Source organism: Pezoporus wallicus, unplaced genomic scaffold, assembly GCF_028554395.1.
Source record: "Pezoporus wallicus isolate ANWC-B61680 ecotype Strahan unplaced genomic scaffold, APGP_CSIRO_Pwel_v1 contig_593, whole genome shotgun sequence".
Taxonomy (NCBI): Eukaryota; Metazoa; Chordata; class Aves; order Psittaciformes; family Psittacidae; genus Pezoporus; species Pezoporus wallicus.
Genome location: NW_026642342.1, coordinates 4,097,031 through 4,111,921, shown reverse-complemented (window position 1 = coordinate 4,111,921; position 14,891 = coordinate 4,097,031). Strand labels below are relative to the sequence as shown.

General features: G+C 43.4%; 1 protein-coding gene across 3 annotated transcripts in view; it reads right to left on the bottom strand.

Annotated features, from left to right (window-relative positions):
• Positions 1 to 7,967, bottom strand: part of EEIG2 (EEIG family member 2) — a 35,692-nt gene extending 27,725 nt beyond the window's left edge. Inside the window, exon 1 of one of the 3 annotated variants that reach the window (XM_057429071.1) lies at positions 7,665 to 7,967. In XM_057429071.1, coding sequence (XP_057285054.1) covers positions 7,665 to 7,894 — 230 coding nt within the window. In that variant the 5' untranslated portion in view covers positions 7,895 to 7,967. The remainder of the gene's footprint in view (positions 1 to 7,664) is intronic. The other 2 variants (XM_057429073.1, XM_057429072.1) reach the window with 2 other exon arrangements.
• Positions 7,968 to 14,891: the final 6,924 nt, after the last annotated feature.

Genomic DNA, 14,891 nt, shown 5'->3' with positions numbered 1-14,891 from the left:
TCATTTGATTAATTCTTTGATTTTTTTCCTCTGACCTAATTCCTTCATCTGTTTTATTTCCACACTGTTACTCTTACATTTTTATACATGAACTCTCCCATTAACATTTCAGCCTTAGCTTCTTCCCCTTCAGCCCTGTCCAGAACATCCACACCAATTCTTGTATATCATGTTACCTTTCTCAAGCACATTCTCTAAATCCGTTGACTAAATGCATTTGATTGTAATTATTAATGAAATGTTGAAGAGGTACAAAGAAACTACATTTAAAAAAAAGTCATCATTTGTGTAGAGAACTTCCCCTTTTTACCTCTTCTTTTCTACAGAGAAGGACTGGGCCTGGAAGCTGCTCAACCATCAGTCTTCACAGCTGAGAAAACACTAAATGGACATTTAGGAAAAGAGCAGGTACAAAATTGCAAGCCAGGATTATTATCCTGCTGCTGGTTTGCCTTGAAAACTTACTTTGTTTCGGTTTAACCAACTGCAAATCTGGTTACAGCTGAAAAAGGCCATTAGAAGTAACATTATCCATTACCAGCTCTGAAGACTATCAGCAGGATTCATACACCATGCAGGAAGATGAGAGTGATAGGGACAGTAATTGCATGCGACAGGTAGGTTTTTCTAATGAGTACTTTTGTTTAAAAACAGAAAGCTGTTTAAGCTGTATTATTATGAGGAGAAAGATTCCCTTTCAAATACAACAGGGAAGAAAACAGTGATTTAAAAGCAGTTTGAAGAATCCACTGAGACAGAAAATGTACTTGCTGGAGTCACAAAAAACAGATGTATTTTTAGGCAGTTGAGAAGGATGTAGCTAAAGATCATTAGAAGTAAGAAGTACTTATCTGGAAGAAGCTCTTATCTGGAAGATAAGAAATCAGTTTCTACAGAATACAATTACATACTCTAGCCCATATCTGTTAGAAACAAGAATATATTCATGCAAGTAATGCAAGTCTCTAAGACTGTCTCTCAAGAGTCTAGAGTCTGTTGGAGAATCATAGAATTGTTAGGGTTGGAAAGGACCTTAAGGTCATCTAGTTCCAACCCCCTTGCCATGGGCAGGGACACCCTACGCTAAACCATATCACCCAAGGCCTCGTCCAACACTGCCAGGGATGGAGCATTCACAACCTCCCTGGGCAACCTATTCCAGTCCCTCACCACCCTAACAGGAAAGAATTTCCTTCTTATATCCAACCTAAACTTCCTCTGTTTAAGTTTTAACCCGTTACCTCTTGTCCTGTTACTACAGTCTCTAATGAAGAGTCCCTCTCCAGCATCCCTATAGGCCCCCTTCAGATACTGGAAGGTTGCTATGAGGTCTCCACGCAGCCTTCTCTTCTCCAGGCTGAACAGCCCCAACTTCCTCAGCCTGTCTTCATACGGGAGGCACTCCAGTCCCCTGATCATCCTCGTGGCCCTTCTCTGGACTTGTTCCAACAGTTCCATGTCCTTTTTATGTTGAGGACACCAGAACTGCACACAGTACTTCAGGTGAGGTCTCACAAGAGCAGAGTAGAGGGGCAGGATCACTTCCTTTGACCTGCTGGTCACGCTCCTTTTGATGCAGCCCAGAATACGCTTGGCTTTCTGGGCTGCGAGCGCACACTGCCGGCTCATGTTCATTTTCTCATCAACCAACACCCCCAAGTCCTTCTCTGCAGGGCTGCTCTGAATCTCTTCTCTGCCCAACCTGTAGCTGTGCCTGGGATTGCTCCGACCCAGGTGTAGGACCTTGCAGTTGGCATGATTAAACCTCATGAGGTTGGCATCAGCCCACCTCACAAGCATGTCAAGGTCCCTCTGGATGGCATTCCTTCCCTCCAGAGTATCAACCGAACCGCACAGCTTGGTGTCATCAGCAAACTTGCTGAGGGTGCACTCAATCCCGCTGTCCATGTCAGCGACGAAGATGTTGAACAAGACCGGTCCCAACACCGATCCCTGAGGGACGCCACTCGTTACCGGTCTCCAGCCGGACATTGAGCCATTGACCACAACTCTTTGCGTGAGGCCATCCAGCCAGTTCTTCATCCACCGAGTGGTTCATCCATCAAATTGATGTCTCTCCAATTTAGAGACAAGGATGCCGTGTGGGACAGTGCCGAATGCTTTGCACAAGTCCAGGTAGATGACATCAACTGCTCTACCCCTGTCCATCAGTTCTGTAGCCCCATCATAGAAGGCCACCAAATTGGTCAGGCAGGATTTCCTCTTAGTGAAGCCATGCTGGCTGTCACCAAGCACCTTGTTGATTTTCATGTGCCTTAGCATGCCATCCAGGAGAATCTGCTCCAAGATTTTGTCAGGCACAGAGGTGAGACTGACTGGTCTGTAATTCCCCGGGTCATCCATTTTCCCTTTCTTGAAAATGGGGCTTATATTTCCCTTTTTCCAGTCATCGGGAACTTCACCTGACTGCCATGATTTCTCAAATATGATGGCCAGCGGCTTCGCAACTTCATTTGCCAGCTCCTTCAGGACCCGCGGATGGATCTCATCAGGACCCATGGACTTGTGCACATTCAGATTTTTAAGATGGTCTCGAACCAGTTCCTCTCCTACAGTGGGCGCAAGGTCTTCATTCTCACAGTCCCTGCATCTGCCTTCCAAGACTTGGGTGGTTTGGTCAGAGCCTTTGCCAGTGAAGACTGAGGCAAAGAAGTCATTCAGAACCTCAGCCTTCTCCAAATCCCGTGTAGCCACTTCTCCTGAGAGCTTCCTGAGGGAGCCTACATTGTCCCTAGTCTGTTTTTTATTTGCTATGTACCTGTAGAATCCCTTCCTGTTATCTTTAATACCTCTAGCTAAGTTTAATTCTAACTGAGCCTTAGCTTTCCTAACTTGGTCCCTAGCTTCCCGGACAACATCCCTGTACTCTTCCCATGCCACCTGTCGTTGCTTCCACTTATTATAAGCCTCTTTTTTCATTTGAATTTTCCTCAGGAGCTCCTCATCCATCCAAGGAGGTCTCCTGGCCCTCCTGCACTTCCTTCTGGTTGGGATGCAACACTCCTGAGCTTGCAGCAGGTGATCCTTGAATATCAACCAACAGTCTTGGGCCCCTCTGCCCTCTAGGGCTGTATCCCATGGAACTTTTCGAAGCAGGTTCCTGAAGAAGCCAAAGTCTGCTCTTTTGAAGTCCATGGCAGTGAGCTTGCTGCATGCTCTTCTCACTGTCCCGAGGATCTCAAATTCGAGCATCTCGTGATCACTGCATCCAAGGCTGCCCTGGAAGGTCACATTTCCAACGAGCCCTTCCCCGTTGGTGAGCACGAGGTCAAGCATGGCACCTCTCCTTGTCGGCTCCTCTATTACTTGCAGAAGGAAGTTGTCTTCTACACAATCGAGGAACCTCCTGGATTGCTTGTGCCGGGCTGTACCGTCCTTCCAATAACATGTTTTGATGACAAAGTTATAGATCTCAGCCACCCCTAATCTCTCTATCTGTCATGCAGATATCAATCATAATCAGCTTCTTAGTTTTGAATGTTGTTTGATAAAAGAATGAAGAGAGAGACATCAGCTGTCTGAAGTGTCAGAAATTGCGTCTGAAAGACAGGGGAATATGATCAAACTGATGAGTGCAGTCCTAAGAACACACCAACCAAGGAGACCTTTCCTTGAATAGGATGCAGGTGGAAACAGCTAAAAATGTGACTACCAGGCTTACAGCTCCTGTAGTCTATATCTACACAGCACAGTGTTGAAAGTTCACCCTCAAGAAATAAGATCCTTTACTTGCCAAAACTTCTTTGATTTCCTCATATCCCATCTGTTCTTTTGCTTCTGGTTGAGCAACAGCTCAGTCTATGGGTAGTTATCTACCCCAGGGGCCCATCAATTATTTCTTCAGCCTATTAAAATGAGGGCAGTTGCAAAGAACAGACACTTCCGATATATTTATATCTGCCTTACACTGGCCTTGAATAAATGCTTAGTATTTAGTCAAGTCTATATTTTAAAATAATACTTTTCAAGATATTCATAGTTGAAATTTCTGCCCTGGAATAATCTTCTGTCCTTTCATGGTGCAATAGACATTATGTGCACAATATTTTTTGACCAGGCAGTGTATAGATACACAGCATCCTGAAATCTGCAGAAGCATCCTGTATTAATGTATCCTGTTTCAGAGAGAAATATCTATTACCATTGGCCGAGGGAAGGATAAAATGTAGAAAGAAGCCTTTCCACATAGGAAGCCAGGCTTAAGCTAAAAGTTTTGTAAATGAAAATGAGGTTTGTTAGCATGGCTTTGCATACCTCCACAGTCTGCTGACAGTACACCCTTTGTTATAAAATCTGACAATATTATTGAAAAGATTCTGAAGTTCTATTAGAAAGCAAATTCAAAAAGGAGAAAAGGAGAGGGCAGGAATGGTACTTTATGGCTGTCAGTTTACTAAAACTACTGAAAAAAATCTACCTCCTCCCACAACTCCCTTCAAGGTTCCCCATGTTGCAGAGTCAAAGTGTATAACCCATTTATTCTCCCTAGAACTCCAGAGTCCTGTTCTTGCACATGCAGGCAAGTACACACACCCCCCTACTGCCCCCAGTATAAACATCGGTACTGCTTGGCTGTTCAATGTCCTTTAATCAAAATATTATTTGACAGTACCAGATAACTTTAAAAGGTTGACTATTTTCTCAGGTAATTAAGCATTTAGCGTTATATTACAGAATACCGTTTTCTGACAGTAAACATTCACAAATATACACAGGGATGTTTGGAATAGAAGTTTTCAAATTGGAGTTCTAAATGCCTGCATACAAACACAAAAATCCACAGAGTGAAGTGTAAACAATTAACATGGTTACTGTTTATACACAAACCAGCTCACTACATACTGCAGTATGCAAGTTGCTTTTATCTGGCCACAGAATTTCTGTGCACTTGAGGCACACCTCTGTGTCAGCCAAGTTGGACTGTGGCAACAAGTCTCCACTGATATGGACCATGTCTTCATATTTCTTACATATCTCTTTCTTAGTAAAGATCTGGGAAGTGAAAAAAAAAAAAAAAAAAAGGCTTTTCAGTATTTTTCATGCTCAAATTTTTATCTGTCTTCATCCCACTTCAGTGTTCAGAGGGATGATGTAGGTATCACATTGCTCGCAGGATCAGGGCTTTAATCATTCATACAGCATGATCCATGCAGGGCTCAAAAGGCAACAGCTTGAATCTGTTTTCGTCACAACTCGCTTTATGTAGGCCTTTGTTTCAGTGCTGGCAGCCTGTGTTTTTATGACGTTTCTTTCTCAATGAGTAAGCTTCAGCAAGAAAATGCTAAATAATGTCAGGCTGGTTTATAGACTCTTCTATGACACCCTTATTTTTATAAGGCAAGAGGCAGCAGGGTATTGGTCTGTAGCAGTACCAACTTGAGAGCTTAATTCTCAATATTTTCTTCCTAAAGAACTGTAGATTTGTTACACTCAAATAATTTAGTAACAAAACTAAAAGCTGTTAAGAAAACCAAGTCAGTTTTCTCCTGTATTATGCAACATTTGAAAAGTGTTTGTATATTACCTTCTGGAAAACAATGGAGTTCTTCAAACTTCTTCTATAACACTATAAAGATCGCTGCTTTAAGGATATGACTGCCAGCTCACAGTGGAATTAATAATATGCATGCAACTAGAAGATGATGCCCATTTAAAAAAGTTTGCAACTGACAAGTTCTGAAATGCTGCCACTCTGATGTTAACTTAATTTCTTCCTTATTTATTCAGACCTTTGCTGAATCACCATCATGAAAATCCATCTGTTAATCCTTAGGCCAAGAGCAAAGACACTCCCTAAATTGGCACTGAAGGGTCACTGCAGAAGAATTCTTTACCTTCCTACAAGCATACCTCAACACTTTTCAAGCCAGCAGGGTACACTCATATATGATTTACCAGCTTATATTTCGCTGCCATTCTTATTTTTAAGCCCTACCCCCAGAAAAAGAAAATGAAAGAATTTCAAAGCTTGATTCCAACACAATACTTCAATACCATTTGTTACATCCTCACACTTCCACTGACACTTCCTACATACACATACTACCTCCCATCATGCATATTTAATCTAATATCTTGTTCACATTCATAAAGATCTGCATGTATACTTTCAAGCTTTTAATTTTACCATCAGAAGTAGGCATGGCAAAACAGTTTAATATCACAATAATGTATCAAAAACATTTGCTCTTCTGAAATCAGCTCCTTTAAAATAGAGATACCGTCCAGAAGATGTATGTCAGGCTGTGAAAATTACTTCAAGGCAGGAAGGGCTGCATTAGGACAGTAATGGCACATTAGTGCCTGAAATCATGATTATCATCATCATCTATTACTCATGAAGAAGTTGCTCACAAGAAAAATGTTGAAGAGACATGAAATGAGAACAGAACACTGATGCGTTGAAGACCCTCCAACTGTACAGATGAAAAATTAATCTTCAATTATAGATGCCAGTATAACAGAATGGTTAAATAAGGAGGTTTAAGGCCAAGGTTACATTTTTATGCTATTTATTCTCCTTCATTAATTCTATTTATAGAATCAAAAGCAGATAATCTTGCAAGCTCTGTAACAGCAGTACTTTAACAAGAAAATAACTGAATATTCATAGATTTATTACTGATTTCTGTCTGCTCCCAGAATTCCAGGAGACACTTTTCAGTAAATCTTTTTCGTAATAACATTAAAGTAATACAATAACCCACACAATATGAACAAGTGTAATGGGAAGGCAGTCTCATCCTCCCCAGACCTGAGGCCACAGCACACCCTTCCTATTGACAAGGTTCTGCCTCTGCCTGGTATCTGGAAACAGCCCACTTGCAGTCTGTTTACCCATCGGGTGGAGAAGCCACTGTCACAGAAGGTGACAACTCTATTGCCGAGGTACAAAGGATGAGAAAGAAAGAAAAAGAATAAAAGACCACTGTCTACTGCTGTATTTCCACTGCAGAATTAAGCATGAACAAAGTCAGTGATGCATATGACCTAAATACATATGGGAAATAAGAGAGGACTCTTCCAGGGAACTGTTAACTACACATGTAAACATCCACAGAATAAATCACAGTGAGCCAGTGCCCAACAGAATAAAGCATTCAGGTGGCACAATTCGCATTCAAAGGCGGCAGCTCTGACTTCAGGCTTGGTGGCAAGAAATGTGTCCGCACCCTCCCGTCGCCCATGCAATCGCAGTCCTTATAGCTCCGGGCACAAGAAGCGTGTTTCCCCAGGATAGCCCTCACGCACTCAAGGATTCATCTCCCCTGTTACGATTCCAGGCAGCGAGCAGCCTCGCAAACAGGGAGCCTACAAGTGCTCCCACAGCTACTCTGTTGCCGGGAACGCGGACGGGACGAGGAGGCAGGCAATCCGCCCGCCCTGTGCAAAGGCACAGGAGCTTTGAGCGTCCGCGCTTGCTTCTCTTCCCAAGAGGAACGGCGAGAAGCACGCCCGCTAATGCCGGCGCTGGCCCCGGCTGGGGACCGGGGCCGCCCGAAGCCCCGGGGCAGCCACCGACGCGGGCGCTCCGTCCCGGCCCCGGAGCTCCGCCCGCTGCACCGCGGGAGCCGGGTGGGACGCGGCCGAGGGGAGCGGGCGCCACGGCAGTCTCAGGACTCGCGATCCCCGGAGGCACCTACCGGGAGGACTCCCCGCTGAAGCTGCCGCCGTCCAGCAGCCGCACCTTGCAGAAGAGGATGCCGTTGACGAAGGGCACGGAGGAGAGCTCGTCCAGCTCCAGCTCCACGCGGAACTTGAACTTCTTCTTCTTCATCATGATGAAGGCCATGGGCCGGGGACTGCCCGGGGGCCGCCCCCAGGCCCGCTCGGCGCCGCGCGGCAGCTCCCCTCCTCCCCGCTCCGCTCCCATGCTCGGAGCGAGCGCGGCGGCACGGCGGGGCCGGTCGGGTCCGAGCGGCAGCCGCCTCAGCTCAGCCCCCGCCGCCACGGCGCTCCCGGCAGGCGCTTACATGGCAGCGGGCGTCTCCCTTTCAAACCCGCCCGCCCCCGCTCCGCCCGCCCGCCAGCGGCCGGCGAAGGCTGCCGCCGGGGCGCGGCCGGCAGGAGCCACCCGCGGGCATTGCCGAGCCGCTGCTGCGGAAGGCGTTAAACGGCGGCGCTTCACTTGGCTGAGGGGCGGAGAGGGCCGCTGCCGCGCTCTTCACTAACAGGAGCCTGGCGTGCCGCTGTCCCGCGGAGCGCAGCGCTGCCGCGGGAGGAACGTGGCCGCCGAGCTTGTGCAACCCGGTCCAGCAGCAACCCAGCCGCCTGGGGATCCTGTTAGGGCCGCCCCGCCAGCCGAAACCCACCGTCTGGCTAAAGTTACGTCTGTCTGATGGGTGGTTTTAAAGGACACTAACAAAACTAAACGTCGTTCAGACTTCGACATTTCAACTCTGACACTAGATTCTTTCTGATGTAATTCAAACCTTATCGGGGTCCTTCCCAACAGTTCAGTGTATAGTACAGGCTCCATTTTTGATAAGAGCAACAAACGCTCACAGTCCTGCAGAGAAGGAGGGAGGTACACGTCCGTTTTTACATTTAAGAACAGCCCTGTGGCACCCACGATCACAGCAGCACACACGCAACGTTCATCTGCATAACGTGTAGTTCAACACCAGCGTGTGCTCTCCAGGGAACAGCTTTGACTCAGAAACTCATTCCAGAAGACTTAACCACAAAGCAGGCTCCTGGCACCCTCCGTCAGCAGAGCAGGTTCCTCTTCTCAGAGTGTTGCGTAAGAAAACCATAACACAGCATGTCTTCCCGCAACGGAGCATTTACTGACACGATCGGAAGAAGAATTTGTAAGATCAGGCATGTAGCATGATGCTGAGCCCCTGGAATCTTGTTGCAAAAATACTGCAGCCCCTCCTTCAGTAGAAACATGGAAAAATAATTTTTGTATGGAACACATACCTGGTGAATACAGACATCAGCTATGGTGTGTGTGGCAAAGTATACCAAACCATCAGCAACTGTGCTGAAGAATAGTGGTAAAGAAGAAGTAAACAGTAAAAAAACCCAACCCAAACCAAAACAAAAACATAAAAATGGAGTACCTGGAGAAGAAATGCTCTTGCCTTTTCTGCCTGACAACATCCAGGACATAACAAGTATTTCTACACAGAATTTTTCTGTAAAAAGAATTACAAGGGTAGTTCTGACTCCGTGATTTTCATGTTCCTAACAAAAACTTTCCTCTGAAACTTCCACGTGTCAGGTAATCACTGGCTTGGAAGGAAGCTGTGTAACTGGAACAGACTTAAGATACCTTTGAGAGGAGGTTCAGGCATTTGGCCTCCTTGACCTAAGAATTTCCCCCTTGAGAATATCTCTCCAGTCTGCTCTAAAATAATTTGGAAAGTCTCCTCTCTTCAATAGACTTCAACAGCCTACAGTGGATTGCACAAGGCAATGCTCTAGGTACTGTATCCATCAGCTCTCAAGGAAAGGAAGGTGAAAGTTTTTCAGCACCTAAAAGGAGTGAATCAGTAGTTACATGGTATCAAGTTATACCAAGAGGCTCCTTTCTCTCAAAGCTAAAGAACCAGTTCCTGAGTTCCGTTAAAAACAGATGTTTATGTTTGATGGAAGAGATTACCACATGTAGCTGGAAGGTCCTGTGTATTAAGATCTAGGAAGAAAAGCAGAGCTGAAGAACCAGAATAAAAAATAGGGTTGCATACCACATGAATTATATGTCAGCAGTCTGACAAATACAGGTGGTCTAGCTATTATATAGCACCTTAAAGAAAACCAGAACTGATTTACACCTTGTCAGAGAAGAGGTAGAAGGGGCAACATTAATAAATGATTAAAGCCTATAGGTTATTACAGGCTCTGTGAGTAGGTCCTCTGTACAACTGAATTTACCAGGAAGCTGTAAGAGTTGACACACTGTATATGCAGACAAGCTGTAGCAGCCCTGTCCAGCCCCACCTGAGCCCTTACCCCGCCCTGCCCAGGGGACCCATTGAAGCCCAGCTCTAAGCCCTCAGCCCTGGTTTGAGCCCTGTTGCAGCTACGTCTGTTGGGGGTTGTGTTGCAGAACTGCCTGCACCTTGGTGTGGACCCTGATGTGCAGGCTGATTTCTAGGTTGATCTCAGACCTGTCTTTTCATTGTAGGTGTGCCTGACTGTGGTTGCTGTTGTGGGACTGGACTCCGAGATGTGTTCCCAGTGAGACCTCAGCCCTGCCTCATGCCTCCTCTCCTGGCCAGGTACTACTTCTGTTCTTGCACTCCCTGCTGTTGGGGCGGGGGAGATGGCCCTTGCTGTGCCATGCCATCCCGAAGTGCTAGCTGCTAAAACAAAGAAAATGCTGGCTGCCCAATGACTTCAGGAGGTTTGCTTCAAATGCTATCCTTTTCTAAAAAAAAATACAACTCTACTCAGGAGCTAAATCTGCATTCAGAAGCTGGTGGCTTGAAAATGTCTTCTATATTGAGAATAACCTTCTTGATGAGAGAGAGTCAAAGTCAAAAGTGTCACAAGTATAGATTTTTAAGTATATTTAGAATCTTTATTTAAATGATTCTCTAAATAGCAGAGGAATTTTGCAAAAAAGGATAAATACTGTGGTTAATGTAACAATCCTATGTTGTCACTGATGTAAAGCTGCTGCAAGTTTAAAGCACTGGAGTTTTATTTTAGGAGAAATTCATAAATCTTTAAAGAAGTTGAATGTTACTCAAGCAGGTGCAAAACCTCAAAGATTCAAGAAAAATCAGTGTTTCTCAAAATAGCAGAGTTACACCAGGAGAAAACAAATTATTAAAAGCTGCTTGCTCTCCCAGAGAATACAAGATTACAGTCACCAAATTGCAGGAGCTAATAGGGAACTTCCTTCAGGGACAGGTAATTCCATGGACAGGTGAAGGCCAGGTCTCTGAGATTTTAAAATCCTCCAGAGCACCAGTGTAAATATTGTTGGAGGTGGTACTACTCTGTGTTCATCCTCTTGGCCTATTTGTTATCTACAGCACCATTTCCCCACTGGCACTTGTACTTCTGACCTCTAGCTCTTTTTTCCTGAGACTAGTGGCATCAGAAAAATACTGAAACCTTTCCTAGGTTTGGCTTTAGCTGGACATCTGCTCTTGTTGTGACCTAAGAGCTGGGCTACCACTTGTATCCATATCAGTGATTCCAGCAGCTGTCAATTGTAAGCACTCTGTCTTGGTCATGAAAGAGATTAATTTGGGTGTCTGAAACTAAATTAAACTGAAAAGCGATCTCAGTGGGAGCTAAATACAGTGTAGGTAAGTAAACTCTGTAATCATGGCACTTCTCATGCTGCTTTAAGAAATATATGGTGAAGCCTCAGTCTTCCAAACAGGTTTGCATGCGTTTAGTACAAACCCACACAACAAACTCTCTGATCACCTTCTGAATGATCACTGCCTTTATGTGGTGTGGCTATTTAAAGCTGTGCTGTAAATAAATCTCAGGTAACAGTCCCAGTTCCGTGAGGTGTTCTGTGCCCTCCAAAATGGTGATGTGTTGCAGGGAAAGTCAGAATACAGTATACTCAGCTTGACCTCTACTGGCATTAAATCATGATTTCTTCATTTGTAAACTGTGTTTACCTGTACTATGGCACCAGTCTTTCTGAATGAAGGCAGAAATCCTCTTTTTCATGCTAAACCGGTCCAATGCTGTGTGCTAGAAAGGACAAGTACCAGTAAAGAAGAATGTGAACAATTAACAAAAGAATCTGAATTTATCACAGCTTCTTGTTCTATGATAGTAGGATTCCAAAATGTGTTTATTTTGAAGAATTATTTTATAATGATAGTTTAAAACCAAGCTGATTACATCTGTGTAATGGATGAAGTATTCATTTTGCCCTGAAACAAGAAAAAACACTGCACTTTGTCTATTATTAGTTGCCTTTGTGTTGTTTAACTATGCCCTCCTGTGTGTGTCCTGGAGATTGCTTCTTCAGCTGACACAAAATTTTGGATGTACTTAGCAGACAATTTTTTAGCTGTGTAGCAGGACTGGGCTTGATCTCTTAATTTAAAAATTACTCAACTTGACTGTAGTCCCTGGGCTTAAGCCAGAAATGACTCTTGGCCCACAAAGTAGGCTGTTTTTACAATTTGAAGATTATTATGAAGTGTTTCCTTGATCACAGATAAAGAGCTACAGTATCTAGGGCAGGCACTGAATTGTGCAATTCAGCTGAGTTATCTTTTAGTCTATTAATAAAATACATCATCTTCCTCTAGCCTCTGAGGTTTTGTGATATTTATAGCATTTCCTCTAAGTGGATAGTATTGATGTAATTTAAACATTTATTGTACATGAATTGATATATATACTAATTAAAAGCTCTGTTTTATTAAGTTAAATGCATATATTTTGTGATGAATTTTTGATGTTCTGATACTAATCAATAATCTCAGAAAGCCTTATAAGAATATAAATCATATAAATATTACTGGATTTTAAAAAATCTTATTTTAGATGCACCTCTTGGGCAAAGACATTTCTTGACTCAGATGTCCTTTGTGGATATGCAGTTCTTTCAAGCAAGGTAAAAACTAGAATGTGAGATGATGGACTATTCAAAACTCCTTTTTAACTAAGAAGGACTCTGTGAACAATACAGCCCCAAAACCATCATATAAATCGTAGAATTACAGAATGGTTAGGGTTGGAAAGGACATTAAGATCATGGAGTTCTAACCCCCCCTGCCATGGGCAGGGACGCCTCACACCAGACCGTATTGCTCCAGGCTCTGTCCAGCCTGGCCTTGAACACCACCAGGGATGGAGCATTTATAGCTCCTTTGCGCAGCCTGTTCCAGCATCTCACCACCCCCACACTAAAGAACTTCCTCCTTATATCCAATCTAAACTTCCCCTGTTTAAGTTTGAGCTCCTTGTCCTATTGCTACAGCTCCTGATGAGGAGTCCCTCTCAGGCATCCAAGACCATTTTTAGAAGAAATGATAGTTTTGGTAGTGCTAGCTTCAAATAAGAGGAAAGATTAATTGTTTTATTAGAGATATAAATGAGGCATTGCATTGCATTTGTGGTCACTGTCTCAGATGTCACTGCAGTTGATTAATTAGGCTGAACTAGTGCCTGTATCTTTCAACAAGGGCAATAGCTTCCTCAGATGTGTGTTTAATAGTTTATCTAGAAACATATGCAAAATACCTGAGACTCTTAGTTACTACCTGCTTTTCTTATTTGTCTCAGCCAGTCATACTAAAGTCAAAGCATTTAAACCTTCTGCACAGCTCTGATACTCCGTTGTCAGGGAGACCAGTGCAAATCGGGAATCACTCAATGAAAAATAAGTGATTTCCCTGTTGTGTCACATTGTGGATAAACAGTTGGATGAATAAAATACAACCTGTACTTCCAACTTTCTGCCACACACACAAGTCAAAGCAGAATCTATTTGCAAATATGAATTGTCTAACCTTCAAGCTCTATTACCTGCCTGTTTTCTGTGGCCTACTTTTCCTGCACAACTCCTAATGGTATGACACACACCATATAAATCATAAGTATGCAGGATGTGCTTATGAAAGCTAAAGCTGCCAAAACTAGCTTTTATTCCTTCTTGCTTCATAAAGAACAAGTGCATCTCTTCCTCATTTATCTTGAATTTTGGCCTATTGATGTGCTTCACACATTTTAATAACAGCAACTGAGCTTTTAGAGAAAAATATGAGTGTTCCATTAAGGTTCTCTTTTTGTCTTGATCTTTTATTTATGCTACTTCTTACTTTAGTCAATCCCCCAGCAGAAACTATCTTCAACCCATACTGCAAGTATTTTACAGCAGATACTCAATCATCAAAAAAACCCCTGTATATATTGCCACTAAATTAATAGTTGTAGTTAGTTGATAAAAATATTTTTTAAGCATGTGTATATATATTACATACATATTCACTCTGAAGTGGTTACCAGTTACCAAATGTGGTGCCTGTCATGCTGGTCAGAAAAGTATTAACACTCAATGCTTGCAGGTTCCTGTAAGTGCTTGCATAGTGCTTTATTGATCATGTGGAAATGATTAGCTGATGTTGAACATCTAAATGATATTAGCACACAACACAAGGTAGAACTGCCTGAGATCAGTTTAAGTGTATGCTTCAGGTATTCAGTGTTAATTTTTGGTTCTAGTTCCTACATGGTGTTAGTACAGTATTTAGTATCATCATACAAGAAAATAACTGTACTTCCTCAAGTCCTCAGACAATGACAATTCCAGATATTAGAAAGATAGTGATAAGCAACAGGAGCTTAAGGTAGCACTGTTTTATTCCCACTTGTATCATATTTCTGTGTATTGTATTCAATAACTAGTACAGATAGTTATTACTTGAATGTTATTAGAGATGGAATGTTGCTGTCACTGTTACTTTGTTAGATAAAGACATAAGGATGATTGTATGAGTAGAAAACCAGAATCAAATACTGCTTAGCAGTATTATATCGCTGCAATGCAGCGACCTCTGCAACATTCCCTTTCTTTATTCCAGAGAGGGGTAAAGTATATTCAGACTCTGCCTATTCCAATACACAACCTTAGCTGTACTAACAAAGTAACATGCTTCTATTTGGACAGTTCTTGTTTAATGTATTTATCAGTTAGGTGGAGGCAGCAGAGTACACTCTTGTCAAATTTCCAGATAACCTCAAACTGTTGGGAACCAGCTGGTGTGCTTGAGTGCAGGGCTGCCATTCAGAAAGGCTGGAGGAATGGAGTCACATGTTGAATGAAATTCAACAAGGACAAATGTGAAGTACTGCTTGTAGGAAGGAATAGCCCCTTGCAACAGTCCAGGCCAGGGAGGGCCTGCTGAGAAGGATGTGGGGGTCTTGGTAGAGAG